The following is a 22,781-nucleotide window of genomic DNA, read 5'->3' as shown; positions in this document are numbered from 1 at the left end:
AAAATTACCGCAAAGGGGTCGGCCTGTTCCCAGGAAATGGGTGCTCCCCACGACGCAGGCCGCATCTTCTCAGGTAATGACTCCGGCACGGCAACCAGGATAAAACAAATATCTAGCAAAGCTATTGCTGTCGCCAGGACCACCACCAAGCTGTCCCCATACACTCGTCCAAGATAAGCGCCAATTGCAGGGCTGGTTACCAAACTTGCAGCGAATGTTGCCGAAACCTGCAGCAAATCGGTATCAACAGAAAGAGATCAGTAAGGACACCCTGGCTCCATTCCTTCCACACCAGGGAGACTCTGACTGACTTCAGTCCTCCTACTGCTCCCTTTCCTCCTCCCTGTGCCGGTTTTCTTACACATTCTTCTTTTGCAGGAGGAGAAAAGAATTAGATTCTTAACTAAAAATATGTAATAACCTCTAAGATAGTGGCTTCAAACTTTCTTTTAAGCCTTGGCACCCTCTGTTTAAATAAATCCTGCTGACAAAGTTATAAGTAAAAATATATTAAAAAACAAACAAGAATTGTTTTAGTTGAAGAAGGGTTGGGGGCCTGGATTACTGTCCAAATACCCGCCCTAACCCCAGCTGCCAGGCATGCTGGTTCCCAGGTGCCTCCACAGTCCCATGGTGCTCTGTGGAAAGAGTCTAAAATGATACTCTATGGAAATTCAATACCACTGGGGCTTCTCCCCCAATACTAAAGTTAGATGAATTTTTACTGGCTGAAATACAGCTGAAAGACTTTAAAGTTTATCTCTTCAGCAGTAACAGTATTAAGCCACAACATAAAACTGAGCTTGGTCTTCATTAGGTGGTAGGGTTAGGAAGAATGAGAGCTTTGATCCTTGACATTGAGCACATCTCTAACCATGTCTCTCTCAAATTCTGAGGAAGTCCATACATGTCTGGTTGAAGATGCAGATTAAAGTAGAGGAGACACAGGTGGAGAAAAACCGCTAATCGCAGACATATCTGCCCTACTGGACAAAGTGTTCTGCAAACCAACAGTAGATGTGACGGCACGTAACACCTGAGAGAGACCACACTCTTCAGAGGGCAGTTAGAAATTAATGCTGAAGGTCCATGAGTTCCTGCTCACTACTCTGCGCTTTATTGTTTCTATGCTCTTTCTGACTTTTGCATGGAGCATTTAACCTGCACAGGAGTGCTTATTTATAGCTGCTTAGTCTTTCTTTAATATTTATGATTTATGTACTTGGTGGCCCTGGTCTTGGCGGCAGCATGCGGGATTTCTAGCTGCAGCACGCACACTTAGCTGTGGCATACAGGATCTAGCTCCCTCCCCAGAGGTCCGATCTGGGCCCTCTGCTTGTAAGTGCAGGGGCTCGGGCACTGGACCACCTGGGCAAGTTCCTATAGCTGTTTATTAATCATACACGTTCAGGATAAGCAATTCGATTGTCAGTGGTCAGCTCTCTGACAAATACATAAAATTCTAATAACTATCAACAATCTAGCTATCAACCCAAACATTCATCAACTAGTAAATGGCTAAACAAAATGTGGTACGTCCCACACAGTGGAATACTACACGACAATAAAAAGGAACTACTGATCTATATATCAGCATAGATAAACCTCCTAAGATTATGCTAAGTGTAGACACAAAAGACTACAGTTTACATTTTTCTTTATATGAAATTTCTATTGAAAGCAAAACTACAGAGACAGAAAGTAGCTGCCTGAGGTCAGGGGTGAAGTGGAGATGGATGCCAGATGTGCCCAAGGGAACTTTTCAGGCTGATAGAAATGTTTTAAAACTGGATTCTGGTAGTACTTTGTTTCAGTAACTCTAGAAATTAATTGTAGTGGGCTGTGGTCTCAGAGGGACCTGGGTATAAGCAGAGCTCTGGCACTGAGCTGGGAAAGGGGCAATGGCTCTCATTGTGAAAGTCAATGAATATTCTCAGGATCACAGTGCAAAGGCAGAGTGAAAAGGCCTAATCAGAGTGTAGGTTATTTCAGGTCACTTCTCTTCTCCTCAGTTCTTCCCACCTGGTGGCCATTTGTTCCTGACCGAACAGAAGGAGGGCCACAAAGACCACATTAACCTCTTTTATCTGCATCCATATAACTTTGAGAGACTGAAGTTGTCGTTTCCTAGTTGTGCCTTTAAAACATAAAGCTTCCAGGCTGAAAATTATTAATTTCAAGGATTTAGCTAAGACAAAATAAATTACTTTAGCAAAAACAGAAACAATCTGGACTATGGCCACAAAACTGATTTATCTATCCACATAAAATGGATAATTTTATAGTACGTATGTGTGCATGCTCAGTCACGTCTGACTCTTTGTGACCCCATGGACTGTAGCCACTAGGCTCCTTTGTCCATGGGATTTTCTAGGCAAGAATACCGGAGTGGGTTGCCATTTCCTCCTCCAGGGGATCTTCCCAACCCAGGGACTAAACTGGCATCTCTTCTGTCTCCTGTATTGAGCAGGCAGATTCTTTACCAACTGCGGCACCCGGGAAGCTGCTTAAAAACATCCTGGCTATCATCAACCTTTTATCATTTACTCTTGAGTTTACAGCAGATTAGTTTTTTCTAAGTTTCTTACTGTATTTCTCTCAAAATCCTCTTAATTCCATGATTTTTTAAATATTCTTTTTGACCTCTGAATCAAAGATAAAACAGTCTCTCATAAAAGTAAGATTCAGCCTGACACGATATTCTAGTGCTTATTTAACAGGAGATGCTTGCCGCGTATCTGCTGAAACTCATCCCATTTCTGGCTATCTAATCATGATCTGTTAACTTGATTTGACAGACAACAGACTCTACCGCCACTAAGTATTTAGTTTACCAAAACAATGTTCAGTGTCTGGCAAACTACCACCTGTGGGCTAAATCTACTTATAAATGGTTCTTTCACATTAAAAGTGATGTAAACACATGCCCACAAGGAAAAACAAAAGAATACGGGAGACAAACGTGCAAGGACTAGTAAATAGGCCAGAGAGCACCAAGGCAAGGTAAAATGAGTACAGACAACAATACTGTACTACAATTACGTAGTATGATAAATATGCAACAGCAATTATATTACAATATATTAATGTATCAAAGCAACACTTTGTGTACTTCAAAGTTAAATAATGTTATGTCAGATTTATTCAATAAAAATTAATTTTAAAAAGTTGAATATGAGAGAGAGACTATATGTGGCCCACAAAGCCACAGAAAAGGTTTGGGATCCTGGAAATGGATATTAACCTATTATCTTTTAGATGAGCCACTAAATATTAGTAATTTTTAGTCTTATTACATATTAAATAGTTCCTTTAGTAGTTTATTAAAAAGAACTTCTATAAGGTAAAAATATTTCACTATAATTTCAAATCTGACATGTCTGACAAATTCTGTATGAAAATAACAGAACTTACATGGTTTTTGTACTGAAAAAAATTTTTAATGTAATCTAATGGATGATTTTTATAAAATGTATTTATGCAAAAAAATCTTATAATGCAAAGGCTGTACTCCTTGTAATAAGAGACAATATGGGGTGTTTTTCAGCAAATAAAGGTATTAGACTAAACATACCAGGCCATACGCCATACTTCTTTCATGTTCTTGGGTTATATCTGCTACATATGCAAATACCACGGAGAAAGTCACTGCAAAAACCCCAGAAACAGAGATAACAGCAAAGTACCACCTAGGATTAAAAGACAATTGACAAGAAAAGGTTAGAACAATTACCATTACCTTGATCTACCTTCATTTTATAAGTGAACTAATGTAAGAACAGCTAATTTCAGTCAACAGCTAGTAGACAATTCATAGATTAATCCTTCTATAAATCATAAGCTCCAGATATTACAAAAACATTGGGCTAGAAGTGGGCCTTCAATAGCAGCTCAGCTACTATGCAGGAATATTTAAAATTAGATAATGTTTTCAGGTCAATTTTTTACCCAGCTGTTGGGTAAGTGGCTTTGTTGTTGTTTCTACTAAAAATAGCAAAAAACTAGAGTTTATTGTAATTCATCTCATTTCCCATCACAGTACTACACAAAAAAACAAAATTTAGTAAATAAAACTGAGGGGGCAAGTTAGTTCCTCAGTTTCTATTACCTTAAGTTTATATATAAAAAACTAGATGTTTTTCCATAAGTTATCTTTAGCTCTTCAAATGTTGCCAAAACAAAGAATTCAGTTTCCATATATATAGAAGAAACCTATATGGCAGTGTCCAATATAAATACTATGAAATGAACAAAAGCCATTTTAAAAAGCAAACTACATTTTGCTATTCATGATTCAAACATCCCTTGCTGAGAATAAGAAGTTTCTGCTGTAATGATGACTTGCAGTTTTTAAAGTCAAGTATAATTACACTTCACTTTCAAAATACCATGCCACAAGTACTTTACTGCTTACTAGATTTTTTTCTAACATGCTGCTTTTCACAGCCAATAATTTGTTCATGTCCTAGATTTGTTCAGTAAGATTTCATTTACATGATTAGCATTCGTCAGGGGTTTGGCCTTTAGGGCAATATCTCACCTATGCGAAAGGAAGATTCTGCCCCATAAATACCCCTGGTTCTAGATACACCATGGAAATACAGCCCATCTATGATGTAGAAGTAACTAACATTAACACTCAAGTGGCAAAGAACATTAGTCAAAGAATTAACACAGTTATCTACAACTAAACTGGGCTCTATTATCTTGGGAAAATCATTCTCATTGTGAGTTTTCCCTCCCTTCTTCCCCAGTGAAAGACTTTTGATTCTAATCAAGGTGGCAAGAAGCCCAGTCTCTCTTAACTAAGACGTGCCTGAAATCTGACCAAAAAGACGCAAGCAGAGGTTGGGTGAAAATTCTAAAGTTTTCCTAAAAGAAGGCGATGTGCTCTTCTTAAGCCACTCCTTCCACCTTGCTGCCTGAAGGTGACAACAAGCTGGAACTCACATAAGCAACCATCCTGGACAGCAAGGTGACAGCAGAGGATGGCAGAGCGTGAAGACAAAAAAAATTTAGTTTCCAGGACCTGCCATATCAGCTCTGAACTGCTCAACTCCAGACTTCTTTCACATGGAGAGAGAAATTAGCAATGAATTTCCCTGATTTTAGGAAAGTACTATTTGGAACTGATATATAACTAGATCTCTTCCTAATTAATACAGATAATAATGATAAACTGTGTTGTTTTTTTTAAAACATTCTAGTTAAGAAAATTAGAAGTTACCAACTCTATCCAATCCCTAAAATACCATTTTGAAATTTGGGCTATGAAATCCAAAAGCAGGTTAGCTAGTTGTCTACATGCTTTCTATAGTGGCAACAAGTTCAAAATATTTTATTACTTATTACTATATTTTTAATTAGCTGTATTATTCAGCTACTGTATTTTATCTGTATCAAAGAATAAATATATTAGAAAAATATATTTAAAACCTACATAAATAAGATGGAAAAAAGTGAAAGAAATGAGGGAATATTCAGAAAACAATTAACAGTTAATATTTAATTGCTATAATCTGAATGTGTACATACCATGGGCTGATTTTCATTAAAGGAATTGGGGCACACGTGAAAAATACTGTTAGCAGCAAGAAGGATTTTCGGCCCCAAACATCAGAAAGAGCACCAATAAGAGGGGCACTGAGGAATGACAACAAACCCTAAAAAAAAGTTAAATGAAGAAAATACATATACTATGTATACTGATGAGCCAAAAATAAATCATTTTAAAGAAGAATTTTAAACAAGTATATTTCTAAAAGAAGTACATCACCAAATTTTAGATAAGAAGCTTATTTCTTGTCTGTATATAACTGAAAATTCCCAAGACTGTCCAGAATCATCTGCAGGGCTTTGGTAGCACATTAAATACTAAATGTTCTAATGAATTTTTGACTACAACTCTACACTAGCAATTCTAGAAGGAATATTAGATGCTTATTTTCTGTTTATAAACCTGTTGATCACAGGGAATCAACAGTAAAGAAAATGTAGAATAATCAATACTTTACCATAACAATATATTTCATATTCGTGTATTTTTTAAATAGTTCTTTTCTCTTCAATATATATGCTTGTTGCTAGTTTACAGAAGTGTTCAGATCTCCATAATGAAAATGCCAACACATAAAACACAGGGGAAGTATGTTATGATGTGGCTTATCATTATTATACATAGTTGTCTATATCTGAGCCAAATCGATTTAAAACAGTTCATTTAAAAAGTGTTAAGCAATCCTCTGAGGTATATACTCCAATTGTAAAAATTAACACTTAGCAGATGATCTAATAGCATAAGGGACTGGCAGAATTACACATATCTAAGTGTACGTGTGCATGTTTGTGTACATGCATATACATATGTATGTACACAGGACTGATCTTACCTTTACTCCTTGAATTAGGCCATTCATCAGAAATGTATGTTTAGGGAAGGTTTCATGTAATACCTAAAAAATAAAAACACAATAAAAAGCTCATGCTACATTTCAGTCCTAGTAAAAGTTAAACTGCCTCTTCATAATACAATCGAATTTTATTTCATATAATTTTTAGGTTTGTATGACACTATGAGTATGAGTAAATACTAATAATACTAAACATTTACATGGCATTTACTATATCACAAGGCATTAAATTGCACATTGTAGCACATTATCTCCTTTAATTCTTCATAACAGCCCTATTGGAAAACTGATACATACAGAGGTTAAATATCTTATCCAACATCACAGTAAGGCAGGAAGTCAAGCTTGAAGGTCCATGCTTTATTCACTATGCTATCCTGCTTCCTACATATAACTGACTTACAACTCCCTTTACAGATAGGTGTATTATCTAAGATAGAAGACTAGGAGAATAAATAGAGAAATTTTAATTGCCAAAAGCAGACCTAGAGATAAAACTGGGCTTCCCAGGTGGCTCAGAAGGTAAATAATCGGCCTGTAATGCAGGAGACCTGGGTTCAATCCCTGGGTCGGGAAGATGCCTTGGAGAAGGAAATGGCAACCCACTCCAGTATTCTTGCCTAGACAATCTCATGGAGAAGAGGAGCCTGGTGGGCTACAGTCCATGGGATCACAAAGAGTCAGACATGACTAAGCAACAAAGCACACAAAAATAAAATTAAGAAATATTACTCAAAATCACTAACATGGAAAAAATCACATTTATGGTATTCATATATTTTGTGATTCTCAACCGAGGGGGATTTTGATCCTCAAAGGACACCTGGCAACGTCAGAGACATTTCTGTCACAACCTGAGGGATGGAGGAGGGTGGCAGTGGAGAGGGAGAGGAAAGGTGTTACCGGCATTTACTGGGTAGAGGTTAGGAAGGCTGCTGAACATCCTACAGTACACAAGTCAGCTCCCCTTGTCCCACCCTCCACGACAAATAATCATGTGGCCCGAAATCTTAGCAGTTTAGAAATACTATTATTTGTTATTTATAGTAAAGACTCATGGATCTAAAGAAGGTGTCTGCAAACTTTTTCTGTGAAGGACCAGAGAGTAAGTATTTTCAGTTTGTTCTAACTCTGCAGGCCACACAGCCTCTGTCATAAACGCTCAACTCAATAAAAGCAGCCACAGACTATATGTAAATGAATAGGCATGGCTGTGTTCCAATCAAACTCTATTTACAAAAAAACAGGCTAGCAGTATTTGCTCTGGCCATAGCTTCCCCAAACCTTTCATAACTCAAATCTGCTTTTCTTCCAGTTACTACTAACAGCCAGTTTTTTTTTAGGGACAAGAAAGGGTTTGGTATTAGAAAGACTGAAAGACATAATGAATACCTACAAGAAACTTTATAATATGCTCAATCCTATTGATAACAATTCACTTTGCCAAGCTATCTTTCATTCTAATCAATCTGGTCTCTTTACTGTTTTTAGAATATTCCTGTGCTTTCCAATATTCATACTTTTATACATGATATGCTGTCCATCTTAAATGGACAGCTCAAACTCATGTTCATTGAGTCACTGATACCATCCAACCATCTCATCTTCTGTCACCCCCTTCTCTTGCCCTCAATTTTTCCCAGCATCAGGGTCTCTTCCAATGAGTCTTCCTCCAAATCTTCCACATTGCTACCGAACTTTCCTATCCAAAACAATCTATTTCTCCTTTAGGACCATATAATAGGCAGTTACAATACTCTCACATACAGCTTTGTAAGGGGTTTCGCCTGTGGCACTAGAGGTAAAGAATCCATCTGCCAACGCAGGAGATACAAGGAGACAAAGGTTGGATTCCTGGGTCAGGAAGATCCCCCGGAGAAGGAAATGGCCACCTACTCCAGTATTCTTGCCTGGAGAATCCCATGGACAGACGAGCCTAGACGAGTCCATGAGGTAGCAAAGAGTTGGACACAACTGATCAACTTACACTTCTGTGTTAGTTCGTTCTTATACTTTTTCTCTCAAGGTATTTAATAAATATTTCAATTATATTTCAAACTTATTAAGGATAGAAAGGCACTATACCTACTATATATGCCTTGCATCTAATATATTTTTATCTCTATTGGTACCTCAGAGATAGTGCCTTTATATAGTAACTGTTCACTAAACATTCATAATTAACAGGTTAAAAATTCTGCCTTCAAAATGACTTAATATAACATGCAAACTGACTTAACCAATTTAAAAAAATAGAAACTCTCAGCAAAGAATACTAAGACATTTATACAGAAGAGACGCAGGAGGTCTGGAGTCCAGGGTCTTGCTCCTTAACAGATTGTGCATCTAGCAGTTTGAAACATCAAATATTTCTAGAGCCATCAATCCACTGAAAAAGTGAAGCCACTTCTTAGCATTATAGATCCTGCTGTCGTTAATTCTTTTAACCTAAATGTATATTATTTAGTCAACCAACAATCACTATTTGAATACCATTATGGACCAACCAAAAGGAGTTCGTCAAGGCTGTATATTGTCACCCTGTTTATTTAACTTATATGCAGAGTACATCATGAGAAACGCTGGACTGGAAGAAACACAAGCTGGAATCAAGATTGCCAGGAGAAATATCAATAACCTCGGATATGCAGATGACACCACCCTTAGGGCAGAAAGGGAAGAGGAACTCAAAAGCCTCTTGATGAAAGTTAAAGTGGAGAGTGAAAAAGTTGGCTTAAAGCTCAACGTTCAGAAAACGAAGATCATGGCATCCGGTCCCATCACTTCATGGGAAATAGATGGGGAAACAGTGGAAACAGTGTCAGACTTTATTTTTGTGGGCTCCAAAATCACTACAGATGGTGACTGCAGCCATGAAATTAAAAGATGCTTACTCCTTGGAAGGAAAGTTATGACCAACCTAGATAGCGTACTCAAAACCAGAGACGTTACTTTGCCAACAAAGGTTCGTCTAGTCAAGGCTATGGTTTTTCCTGTGGTCATGTATGGATGTGAGAGATGGACTGTGAAGAAGGCTGAGCGCCGAAGAATTGATGCTTTTGAACTGTGGTGTTGGAGAAGACTCTTGAGAGTCCCTTGGACTGCAAGGAGATCCAACCAGTCCATTCTGAAGGAGATCAGCCCTGGGATTTCTTTGGAAGGAATGATGCTGAAGCTGAAACTCCAGTACTTTGGCCACCTCATGCGAAGAGTTGACTCACTGGAAAAGACTCTGATGCTGGGAGGGATTGGGGGCAGGAGGGGAAGGGGACGACAGAGGATGAGATGGCTGGATGGCATCACTGACTCGATGGACGTGAGTCTGAGTGAACTCTGGGAGTTGGTGATGGACAGGGAGGCCTGGCGTGCTGTGATTCATGGGGTCGCAAAGAGTCGGACACGACTGAGCGACTGATCTGATCTGATGAATGAACCATATAGTCATAACCTCTCAAAGTGTTAAGATTACAGTTCTTAAAAGTATTTGTCAGTATAAAATTCTCCTATGTAATTAACATAAATCCCCTTCATGGAGACTTCACCATCCTCTCCTGCAGAGGCCCACCACACAGAACACAGCTTTTGTTCTTTGACTGTATTCTGTGTTCTTCGACTGTATTCTAGAACAACACTCTATAAGCTCTATGAGCTTCAAACTCAAAGATAACTGCAAACACATGAAAATATTTTTTTAATTCTTTTAACTTCACCTTACTTTTTAAAACAAAGGCTATTATAAATCCAAAACCAAATATTTATTATAACTAATACATCTTAAGTTTGGTTATTTGTTAAATGAGTTAATTCAAAGAGTATCTTTGAAAACTGAAATACTTAAGCTCTGTAATTTTTGAGAGTTCTGTATGGGAAGAGAGATGAACATAAAATACAAATAAACTCATTTGTATCTTCACTCTCATCTTCCCTTTTTAGATGTACATTAAGAGCTATTCCAGCAGGCACCATGTACGATCAGTTTCAAAACTCAAGAGGCAGAGTAAAATGTTTAAAGGCTAACAGATTTTTGGAAAAAAGAACAAAGTGCTACAGCTTGGTGCCTTCTACCCCAGAACTCACTTCTCCCCACACCCCAACACTGGGGAGTGTAGAAGTCCAGAACAGAGAAAAGAGGACTGCTAATAAAGTCAACAGCAAAAAATTGCAAAGAAAGTCTCAAAATGAGCAAAATCTTTTTTAAAAGCCCACACTGAATTACTATATTGGTTCTTAATTAGTGATGTATACTAGATATATGAGAATCACTTCTAAAAAATACATATGCCTGAGCCTACCCCTGGTCATGAGTAGCAAGCCCAGGAGACGGTGAAGGACAGGGAAGCCTGGCATGCTGCAGTCCATGGGGTCTTGACTGAGCGACTGAACAACAACAACATTGTAAAAGCTGAAATCTTTACCTCCAGTTGGCCAATCTGTCTCACTGGGGCTGGTAAAGCACAACCTGAAGCTAAAATTGCCTAACTGAAGGGTGCCTGGGGGGATAAACAGGACTTCAGGAGAACTTTCCTGTCCTGACATGTTTATATATTGCTTAAGGGTTACAACAGGCACACATTACTGATTATTAAAAAAGTAACATATAGGTAATTCCCTGGCGGTCTATTGGTTGGAATTCTGCGTTTTCCATTGCAGGGAGCACAGGTTCAATCCCTGGTGGGGGAATTAGGATCCCTCAAGCTGCGTGGCACAGCAAAAAAAAAAAAAAAGTACATACATACATTGATATAATATATAGAGGTTTGTGTATATATAGATTTCTTGTGTACAATTTCTTCAGCGATATTTCAAAGATTCTTGCAGTTCCAAGGCCCAAAGGCCAAAACACCAGGAAGAATTCAATACCTGGTGTTTAACAATCTCTGCCAATTTACAAACATCTAATCTCTACAACTCAATCTCTGGTTTGCCTAAATCTCTTCAGCCAAGGTTTACCCCATCAAACAACTAAAAAACAAAGAGCATAAAAACTTCCAATTTAAAAAATGTATGTACGTTAAAGATGAAAGAAGAATTAGAAAGATAAAACTCTGACCTTAACAGTCAATAATATTTGAAACTTATTTTTTCTGAGAGAATGCTTGATTTGAAAAAATAAAGTAAAAAATTGAAAAAGGTAAAGAATTATGACTATGATAATATGGACAACTGTCCCACGTAACCACAACTCATCATTTCACCATCTTAAAAAATTCAAGTACGAAAAACAAATGAGAATTAACAGTAACTATTACAATACTGATGGGGGGGAGAAGAGCAGTAATTCTGAGAAGTATATTTATGCTGGCAAAGGAAAAATAATTCATTAAGTCTCAAAACAGCACTTTTCATTTTCCTGACTAGAATTCAAAAAAGTGAAAGAAAGAGAAAGCAACAGGAAAATCAAAATCAAAGGTACTTTCCATGTTTTAATTAACAAAAACAGTTAAGAATATACTAAGCACAGTTTTCCCACAGCTATGAAAAAACGTGTAAGTTATTTATATTAAATAACTGGACTTCTTCCTTGTTCTTAAAGAAGACAATCTCTTTCTAATTAGAAAAGAAATGATATCAAAATTAGACAAAAAGTTGAGATATTGAAAAAAATATAAACCAGAAATGAATTTAAAAAACAGCTACACAAATTATGGGATCATCACAAAAAACTTTTTCGATGGCTTGCATAGTTTAGTCAATATTTAAATCTCTCTACTTAGTTAGTGGTTGGGCTGCCAATAACCTCAGCTACCTAAAACATGGGTTTTAGGTAGAACACTTACTGCCAGTGTTCTCCAAGACTGAGAACTGGAACACAACAAGCTGCTTAACTCTTGTAATCCTTAATTTCCTCATTTGTACTACTGAAACCAAGCAGGACAGTGTACAGGCTCCTGGACCTGGGGAGCCTTTCTGCTCAGTCTTCATGACCTTTCCTGAGTTCCATGGGGTGAATTCAAACAGTTGCCAATCCAGGAAGGGAAGGGATGCAGAGTTAAGGGACCAAAAACCAGAAAACAATAGTAAGCCTTGGAGCAGGGTTCTGGTTCCAAATCAGTAATAATATCTTTAAGCTCTTTTATAGACACACAAATTAATATCTTTAAGCTCTTTTATAGATTTGAAGTGAAGTGAAGTCACTCAGTGTGTCTGACTCTTTGCAATGGCATGGACTGTAGCCTACCAGGCTCCTCCGTCCATGGGATTTTCCAGGCAAGAATACTGGAGTGGGTTGCCATTTTCTTCTCCAGATCTTCCTGACCCAGGGATTGAACCCAGGTGTCCTTCATTGTAGGCAGATGCTTTACTGTCTGAGCCACCAGGGAAGTCATTTTATAGATTTAAAACCCAACAAATGGAAGATGTCAGCATTCTCCACAGCACAGACCACCTGAGGCCAGACAAAAGGAACCCGATAAACTCATCAAGAAACTTACCCTGGATGAGATTAAAGGAGTACAGGTCCTAATGTTATCAGCAACCCCACCCTTGAGTGAAAGTGAAAGTGAAAGTGAAGTTGCTCAGTCCTGTCCAACTCTTTGCGACCCCATGAACTGTATGTAGCCTACCAGACTCCTCCATCCATGGGATTCTCCAGGCAAGAGTATTGGAGTGGGTTGCCATTTCCTTCTCCAGGGGAATCTTCCCGACCCAACGATTGACCCGGGTCTCCCACCTTCCAGGCAGACGCTTTAACCGCTGAAGAACTGTACCAAAAAGAAGAACTGTACCAAAAATATCTTCACAACCCAGATAATCATGATGATGTGATCACTGACCTAGAACCAGACATCCTGGAATGTGAAGTCAAGTGGGCCTTAGAAAGCATCACTACAAACAAAGCTAGTGGAGGTGATGGAATTCCAGTTGAGCTATTTCAAATCCTGAAAGATGATGCTGTGAAAGTGCTGAACTCAATATGCCAGCAAATTTGGAAAACTCAACAGTGCTGGAAAAGGTCAGTTTTCATTCCAATCCCAAAGAAAGGCAATGCCAAAGAATGCTCAAACTACCACACAATTGTACTCATCTCACATGCTAGTAAAGTAATGCTCAAAATTCTCCAAGCCAGGCATCAGTAATACATGAACCGTGAACTTCCTGATGTTGAAGCTGGTTTTAGAAAAGGCAGAGGAACCAGAGATAAAATTGCCAACATCAGCTGGATCATGGAAAAAGCAAGAGAGTTCCAGAAAAACATCTATTTCTGCTTTATTGACTATGCCAAAGCCTTTGACTGTGTGGATCACAAGAAACTGTGGAAAATTCTGAAAGAGATAGGAATACCAGATCACCTGACCTGCCTCTTGAGAAATCTGTATGCAGGTCAGGAAGCAACAGTTAGAACTGGGCATGGAACAACAGACTGGTTCCAAATAGGACAAGGAGTACGTCAAGGCTGTATATTGTCACCCTGCTTATTTAACTTATATGCAGAGTACATCATGAGAAACGCTGGGCTGGAAGAAGCACAAGCTGGAATCAAGATTGCCGGGAGAAATATCAATAACCTCAGATATGCAGATGACACCACCCTTAGGCCAGAAAGTGAAGAGGAACTCAAAAGCCTCTTGATGAAAGTGAAAGTGGAGAGTGAAAAAGTTGGCTTAAAGCTCAACATTCAGAAAACGAAGATCATGGCATCTGGTTCCATCACTTCATGGCAAATAGATGGGGAAACAGTGCAAACAGTGTCAGACTTTATTTTGGGGGGCTCCAAAATCACTACAGATGGTGACTGCAGCCATGAAATTAAAAGACGCTTACTCCTTGGAAGGAAAGTTATGACCAACCTAGATAGCGTATTCAAAAGCAGAGACATTACTTTGCCAACAAAGGTCCGTCTAGTCAAGGCTATGGTTTTTCCTGTGGTCATGTATGGATGTGAGAGATGGACTGTGAAGAAGACTGAGCGCCGAAGAATTGATGCTTTTGAACTGTGGTGTTGGAGAAGACTCTTGAGAGTCCCTTGGACTGCAAGGAGATCCAACCAGTCCATTCTGAAGGAGATCAGCCCTGGGATTTCTTTGGAAGGAATGATGCTAAAGCTGAAACTCCAGTACTTTGGCCACCTCATGCGAAGAGTTGACTCATTGGAAAAGACTCTGATGCTGGGAGGGATTGGGGGCAAGAGGAGAAGGGGACGACAGAGGATGAGATGGCTGGATGGCATCACTGACTCGATGGACGTGAGTCTGAGTGAACTCTGGGAGCTGGTGAGGGACAGGGAGGCCTGGCGTGCTGCGATTCATGGGGTCGCAAAAAGTCGGAAATGACTGAGAGACTGAACTGAACTGAGGTGAGTGATCACACCATCATGGTTATCTGGGTCATTAAGATCTTTTTTGTATAGTTTTTCTGTGAATTCTTGCCACCTCTTCTTAATACCTTCTGCTTCTGTTAGGTCCATACTGTTTCTGTCCTTTATTGTTCCCATCTCTGCGTGAAATTTCTTCCCTTGGTATCTCTAATTTTCTTGAAGAGATCTCTAGTCTTTCCCATTCTATTGTTTTCCTCTATTTCTTTGCATTGGTCACTGATGAAGGCTTTATCTTTCCTTGCTATTCTTTGGAACTCAGCACTCAGATGGTTATATCCTTCCTTTTCACCTTTGCCTTTCGCTTCTCTTCTTTTGACAGCTATTTGTAAGGCCTCCTTAGACAACCATTTTGCCTTTTTGCATTTCTTTTTCTTGGGGATGGTCTTGATCACTGCCTCTTGTACAATTTCAGAAACCTCCATCCATAGCTCTTCAGGCAGTCTGCCTATCAGATCTAATCCATTGAATCTGTTTCTCACTTACATGGTATAATTGTAAGGGATTTGATTTAGGTCATACCTGAATGGTCTAGTGGTTTTCCCTATTTTCTTCAATCTAAGTCTGAATTTTGCAATAAGAAGGTTCATGATCTGAGCTACAGGCAGCTCCTGGTCTTGTTTTTGCTGACTGTGTAGAGCTTCGCCATCTTCAGCTGCAAAGAAATCCTTTAAGGATTAATAATAAAAATGTATTTATAGTGCTTAAGACTGTGCCTGGACTCATCATAATATAAATATATACAAACTGTTTGCTATTACAAAGCTCAAGTCCTTTAAACTAAACACCAGCCAGAGAGACTGATGTGCTAAATTGGTAGATTATAAATAAGCACACTGTAATATTAGAAAGCTAATATAGTACAGTGGATGAGAATCTAATTGCCAGTGCAGGGGATATGGGTTCGATCTGTAGCCTGGGAAGATTCCACAGTCTGTGGAGCAACCAAGCCTGTGTGCCATAACTACAATCCCTTGCTCTAGAGCCCTCGAACCACAACTACTTAAGTCTGTGTATCTAGAGCCTGCACTCCGCAGCAAGAGAAGCCACCAAAATGGGAAGCCCAGGCACCACAACCAAGAGTAGCCCCTGCTCGCCACAAACAGAGAAAGCCCACACATAGGAACAAAGACCCAGTGCAACCAAACAAACAAACATTTAAACACTGTGAGAGAACAGTTATTATAGCACCCCAGTAGCACTTGACATCAGGTTATTACAGTATAATGTACATACAAATGTCATAATGAACCTGCATCATATGATTAAGCTTCAAATCAGTGCTCATGGATTATGACAGCAGGAAATGTGTAAATTATTTGAAAAATTCCCATCAGAAATTATTAAATTAAAAAAAAGTCAGACATTTAAATGTCACATATCAATGAGTTTGAAAATTCATTTATGTAAAACTGATCGCCCATTACAGGTAAATGAGTTGTTTCCTTTTTAAAAAAGAAAGGATTTCAAAACATAATCAAATCAGAATTCCTAAAATTATATGTCAGGGAACTGTCATTCATTCAGGGAACTGCCATAACTTGCAAAGCATGGTTTATTACAAAAGGAATTATATTTATTTGAGATTTCATTTTCTTTTGAAACTTGTTTTAGCAGTATTTATAAATATGCCTTGTATATTCAAAGTAACTGTTAGACATCAGTGTTTTATGTAGATACAGTAATGATTATATAACCATATAATAAACATGTCAAGAAATATGGAACATAAATTTTCTTAGACTAGTTTAAACTATCCTTATATGATCATTCAATTTATTTATAATAAACTTTTTATAAAAGTCTTTTTTGGTTATCTACACACAAGTTCTTGAAAATATAAGAAAGTATCTCTTTAAAGTTATCTTAAAAATCTGTTCTTCTGGGATTTGGCAAGCTGTGATTACACTTTTCAAGATGTTACAGAGTTCTACTGTAACTACTTCTTCCTTCATTCCATTCCTCTCCTCTATACTGATAGGAGAAAACTAGCTATTACCTAAGATGTTCAATCTTACAGAGAAGTTTTTTCTACGATTCTAAACCTGGGAATATTTGAGCAAAATCAGCTTAGGGATATAGAAAGAATGACCTTCCTAGATGGCCACCTCTAGATACTTGGCCTAAACTAAAAGAAACTTATATTTTGAAAATGTAACTAGAGATATGAATCTCAAAATGATAATGCTGAGTGATTCAGGGCTAAACATCATTTTTCCTAAGCCTGTATAAGAATCATTTCCACTCTACACAGAGTGGGGACTGAGCCCCCGCTTAAATTTGTCCAGTATTCATCAGACGAATCACACCCACCTAAGCCCTATGAAAAAGGGAGAAGTGAAAGCTGGAAAAGACAACTAAAGCAGTAAAATACAGTACACTAAAGGGCTGACGACACTGGGGGGAGAATTAACCTCGGAAAGGTAAAAAAGCCATTCCCCACCCACCAAATTGAAGAAAAAAGATTTTAAAGTCAGTGAAAAATAAGTTAAAGGATTACTTACCACCAAGGTGGGTGCTGTCAATAATCCCCAAGCGAAAAACTCCAAAAAGATGACGATAACTGCATGATAAACACTAGGAGAACCTATTCCTTGAGGCTACAAAAACAAGAGTTTGAAAAGTTAACAGTGTACTCCAGAATTACCAACAGTAGACAAACAGTCGACAAATATCCATGGAGAACATACATGCAATAGGTACTCTGCCAAACATCAGGACGTTCACTATCCCTGTCCTCAAGATGATGGAGGCAGACAAAGAAACAAATAAATACATTATTTAAACACCATGTGCAATGGGAACAGAAGTCCAGGGTGGGGATGGGAATGTCAGAACATTCCAGGAGGAAGGCTGAAAGGATGGAAAGGAGGTAGGTGAGGAGTAGGAGTGGGCAGGAGGAGAGCAGCAGTCAAGGAAGCTTTTTGTGCAATGGTGGTAATGCCTGAGAGCGGGAATCACAGGACTCTACTGTTCAGTACACCCAGAGCATGGGCTGCGTACTCAGAGTACTGAGAGACCAGCTAGAGGCACACAGGGCTAACTTCCAGGCTAAGGAGTCTGCTCAATTCTGAAGGCAATGGGGAGCCACTAAAAGATGTTAAGTAAGGCTCATGATCAGATCAAAGTTTTCAGAAAATATCATCCTGGCAAGGTGTAACAGATAGATTAAAAGGGGGCAAAACTAAGGAAAGTTATGAGACTACTGCACTGATTCCAAAACATAAATGAATTATGTTGCAAGAATCATAACAGATACCAACATGATTCAAAAGCAGAAAAGTTCTGAGCAGTATGTGAGAGATCTTGGGTTTGATACACCCAAGAAAGACAATACAAAATCAGCTTTACACTTCAGTTCAGTTCAGTTGCTCAGTCATGTCCAACTCTTCGACTCCATGGACTGCAGCACACCAGGCTTCCCTGTGCATCACAAACTCCTGGAGCTTGCTCAAACTCATGTCCATCGAGTTCGTGATGCCACCCAACCATCTCATCCTGTCTCCCCTTCTTTTCCTGCCTTCAATCTTTCCCAGCATCACGGTCTTTTCCAATGGGTCAGTTCTTTGCATCAGATGCCTAAAGTATTGGAGCTTCAGCTTTAGCATCAGTCCTTCCAATGAATATTCAGGACTGATTCCCTTTAGGATGGAGTGGTTGCATCTCCTGGCAGTCCAAGGGACTCTTCTCCAACACCATAGTTCAAAAGCATCAATTCTTCAGTGCTCAGCTTTCTTAATGGTCCGACTCTCACATCCATACATGACTACTGGATAAATCAGAGCTCTGACTACATGGACCTTTGTTGGCAAAGTAATGTCTCCACTTTTTAATACGCTATCTAGATGGTCATAGCTTTTCTTCCAAGGAGCAAGTGTCTTTAAGTTCATGGCTGCAGTCATCATCTGCAGTGATTTTGGAGCCCAAGAAAATAAGTCTGTCACTGTTTCCATTCTTTCCGTATCTATTTGCCATGAAGTGATGGGACCATATGCCATGATCTTAGCTTTTTGAATGTTGAGTTTCAGTACAGCTTTTTCATTCTCTTCCTTCACTTTCATCAAGAGGCTCTTTCGTTCCTCTTCACTTTCTGCCATAAGGGTGGTGTCATCTGCGTATCTGAGGTTATTGTTTTTTCTCCCGGCAATCTTGATTCCAGCTTTTGCTTTATCCAGTTCAGCATTTCGCATGATGCACTCTGCATATAAGTTAAACAAGTAGGTTGACAGTATACAGCCTTGATGTGCTCCTTTCCCAATTTGGAACCAGTCCGCTGTTCCATGTCCAGTTCTAACTGTTGCTTCCTGACCTGCATAGATTTCTCAGGAGGCTTGTAAGGTGGTCTGGTACTCCCATCTCTTTCAGAATTTTCCACAGTTTGTTGTGATCCACATAGTCAAAGGCTTTGGCGTAGTCAATAAAGCAGAAGTAGATGTTTTCCTGGAACTCTCTTGCTTTTTCAATGATCCAATGGATGTTGGCAATTTGATCTCTGGTTTCTCTGTCTTTTCTAAATCCAGTTTGAACATCTGAAGTCCTCAGTTCACATACTGTTGAAGCCTGGATTGGAGAATTTTGAGCATTATTTTGCTAGTGTGTGAGATGAGTGCAATTGTGCAGTAGTTTGAACATTCTTTGGCATTGCCTTTCTTTAGGATTGGAATGAAAACTGACCTTTTCCAGTCCTGTGGCCACTGCTGAGTTTTCCAAATTTGCTGGCATATTGAACGCAGCACTTTCACAGCATCATCTTATAGGATTTGAAATAAATCAGTTGGAATTCCAGCACCCCCACTAACTTTCTTCCTAGTGATGCTTCCTAAGGCCCACTTGACTTCGCACTCCAGGATGTCTGGCTCTAGGTGAGTGATCACACCATCATGGTTATCTGGGTTATTAAGATCTTTTTAATATAGTTTTTCTGTGTATTCTTGCCACCTCTTCTTATTATCTTCTGCTTCTGTTATGTCCATACAGTTTCTGTCCTTTATTGTGTCCATCTTTGCATGAAACATTCCCTTGATATCTCTAATTTTCTTGAAGAAATCTCTAGTCTTTCCCATTCTATTGTTTTCCTCTACTTCTTTGCACTGATCACTGATGAAGGCTTTCTTCTCTCTCCTTGTTATTCTTTGGAGTTCTGCATTCAGATGAGTGTATCTTTCCTTTTCTCCTTTGCCTTTTGCTTCTGCTAGCAGTATTTTACACTGCGGCTTAGAGGTATCTTAAGGATTACTTCAGGGCTTCCCTAGGGGCTCAGTGGTAAAGAATCTGCCTGTCAATGCAGAAGAAAACAGTTTGATCCCTGATCTGTGAAGATCCCACATGCTGTGAAGCAGCTAAGCCCATGTATCTCAAATACTGAGTGTGTTCTCTGGAGCCCAGGAGCAACAACTGCTGAAGCCTGCATGCCCTAAAGCCCATGCTCCACAACAAGAAAAGCTACTGCAATGAGAACCTGTCAACTGCAACTAGAGAGTAGCCCCCTCGTGTAGCAACTAGAGAAAAGCCTGCACAGCAACTAAGACTCAGCACAGCCAAAAATAAGTAAATAAAATTATATTAAAAAAATTACTTCAATTGTTGGATTTTGTATTTCTAAAGACAATATTAAATTGATAGAAATGCAAATGACCTGTAACATTAACTCGGTCTCCACTGACAAGTTTGTGTAACAGAAAAACAAGTTTAATCAATACATATAACAATATCATATGTAAGTTTTAAAAATATATTTGTTAGAGGAAACACTGACTGACACCAGCCACCCTGGCCAGGCAAGATAGCAGTCACCTGCATGAGTTGTCTTAACAAAGAGGTCCTGGTAAGGAATGCAAACTAACAAGTTATCACCAATCAAAAGAATTTGCAAGAAGTCAAAAGAAGAACGGAGACACCAGCCCCTGATTCCTACCAACCTGAGAGTCCTTCTCACTAGAATCCACCTTGGCTGAGCGATGCATGACCACCAGGAAGGACCCTGAGTCAGAATGGCTGGCCAGAGATGACCCGAAAACAAACCCCATCACCATAACAACCCAAGACCGAAAGCCAGGTGGCAAAGCAATTTTCTTGGGTTCTCGGACCCTGCTGGTCTCTGCCTAGGCACCCCTTCCCAATAAAATCTCTTACTTTGTCACCACGTGTGTCTCCTCAGACAATTCATTTCCAGTGTTAGACAAGAACATACACTCTTGGACCCTAGAAGGGGTCCCTCTTCCTGCAACATATTCAACATATTCAGTCTTATGTGCAAAATATTAACACTGTTTGGATTTCTCTGTACACTGTACTCTGTACTCTGGTTTGGATTTCTCTGTACTCTGTACTCAAATGGTGCTACATCATTTGAAAAAAGTAGACGTCTCTCCCAACCTGCAGAATTTAGGTACCTGGAAACTCCCTTAGTAGAACCTGCAGCTGAGGAATTAGATTCAACAGAGGTGGGGTGGGAGTTGGGAGACATAAGTGCTGAAGGACCATGACGAGGAATGAGTTTATACAAGACTCATTCAACAAACACAGAGTACCAGAGATGCTAGAAGTAAAACACACTCCTTGATCTCAAGGAGTTCAGTCTAGAGAGGAAGAAGTCTCATTATAATCACCTGCTTATACAAAACTGCAATAAAAGCGATGTTAATTCATACAAGTTAGGAACCAAGAAAAGGTTATTGCAAGACAATGAAGTAGTGTGGACAATTACATTAGAGGAAAAAATGCAGATGAAGTAAACAACAGCCATGGCAGTTAAAGGTAAAGGGAAGACAGAAGAGACCGCTCTATCCTTTGTTAAGGAGGTTCTTGTCTTCACTCTAGAGATACAGGAAAACCACTTAAGGGTATTTAAGCAAGAGAATTGTGTGATGAGACTGGCATTTTTCAACACAACATGGTGATTTTTTTTCTAAAGGATGTAACTGAACAGCAAACCGCATGCAGAAGCAAGCTATTTGAGTCAGTTCACACAAGAGATGATGAAGGCATGAAATAGGGGTGAGGCATGGACGCTGGAGGGGAGGAAATGGATATGAGAATTCAGGATTTGAAACTGAGAGAATCTGACAAATGTGAGAGGGAGAGTCAAGACGACTTGTTTTTAGCTTGGTTGTCTACTAGTGGAGGCTGGTAGCTTCCTAGCTTGTCTTCCCCAGAAGGCTCAAAATTACTTCAGATTCTATATAAGAGATAGCCCTTGTACTTAAAACATTTCTATTGTCCTTTGAGGGCTGATTAAAACAATTAGTCATTAGCAAATATGACGTTTGAAACCACCAGAGTAGGTGAGACAAAGTGTGAAATGACAGGTGGACTAGCTTAGTCAAGAATCACCAAGTACAGTGGTTAGGGGCATTAGGCCTCATACAGTCAGAAACCCATGTGTAAATTTACAGCCAGCCCTCTGTATCCAGGCTCTCCCATCTGCAGATTCAACCAATTGCAGACCATGTAGTATGTATTTATTAAAAAAAGTCCATATATAAGTGAACCCACACAGTTCAAACCCACATTCATGGGTCTACTGTATAGCGCAGAGGAAAAGGAACTCATTAAAATAAAGAAGGAGCCATGAAAGAACTATCAGGAGAATCAAGAGAATTCAGTGTCACAGGTGACAAAGGAGCAGTTTTAGAGAGGAAAGAATAATGCCCAGTACCAAACACAGCAAGGATAGTAAGACAAGGTTAGGAAAAAACTCCGTAGGATTTCATAAGCTCCAAACTAGTTTTGTTCATCACATATATTCAATACCTATTAGAATACATAGAACTTCTGAGGGCCTTTAACACACTAATGCATATTATGAATCTCCAGAAAGCTACAGTATGCACTGTTTTCCAAATGTGACCATGAAATCCTTCTGTCATATAAAAGACGTATCTCAAGAACACCTGAGTTTCTTAGAAAACTGGGAAATGATAATAAAAAGTAAGATGATAATTACATGACAATGTGTATAAATACACACATGGACCCAAAAGCCTAGAAGAAAATAAGTGTGTTAAAAGTGGCTGCTTCAAGTGAAGCATACTTAATCACTCAAGGACAGTGCTGGGAAA

At 39.0% G+C, this 22,781-nt stretch overlaps 1 protein-coding gene across 6 annotated transcripts in view; it reads right to left on the bottom strand.

Annotated features, from left to right (window-relative positions):
* SLC71A1 (solute carrier family 71 member 1) overlaps window positions 1-22,781 on the bottom strand; it is a 53,419-nt gene that overhangs the window by 15,993 nt on the left and 14,645 nt on the right. For 3 of the 6 annotated variants that reach the window (XM_086391412.1, XM_086391410.1, XM_086391408.1), the window contains 5 exons: window positions 17,226-17,321; window positions 6,390-6,452; window positions 5,536-5,663; window positions 3,575-3,689; window positions 9-227 (listed from right to left, as the gene is read on the bottom strand). In XM_086391412.1, the coding sequence (XP_086247538.1) occupies window positions 9-227; window positions 3,575-3,689; window positions 5,536-5,663; window positions 6,390-6,416 (489 nt within the window). In that variant the 5' untranslated portion in view covers window positions 6,417-6,452; window positions 17,226-17,321. Of the gene's footprint in view, window positions 1-8; window positions 228-3,574; window positions 3,690-5,535; window positions 5,664-6,389; window positions 6,453-15,243; window positions 15,390-17,225; window positions 17,322-22,781 lie in introns of all 6 variants that reach the window. The other 3 variants (XM_086391414.1, XM_086391413.1, XM_086391409.1) reach the window with 2 other exon arrangements.

The sequence above is a fragment of the Bos grunniens genome, chromosome 3 (genome assembly GCF_055505025.1).
Source record: "Bos grunniens cultivar Pamir isolate PY7600 chromosome 3, Bosgru_T2T1.0, whole genome shotgun sequence".
Classification (NCBI taxonomy): domain Eukaryota; kingdom Metazoa; phylum Chordata; class Mammalia; order Artiodactyla; family Bovidae; genus Bos; species Bos grunniens.
Note: the sequence above shows the minus strand (reverse complement) of the source record. Positions and strands in the feature narration are given on the sequence as shown.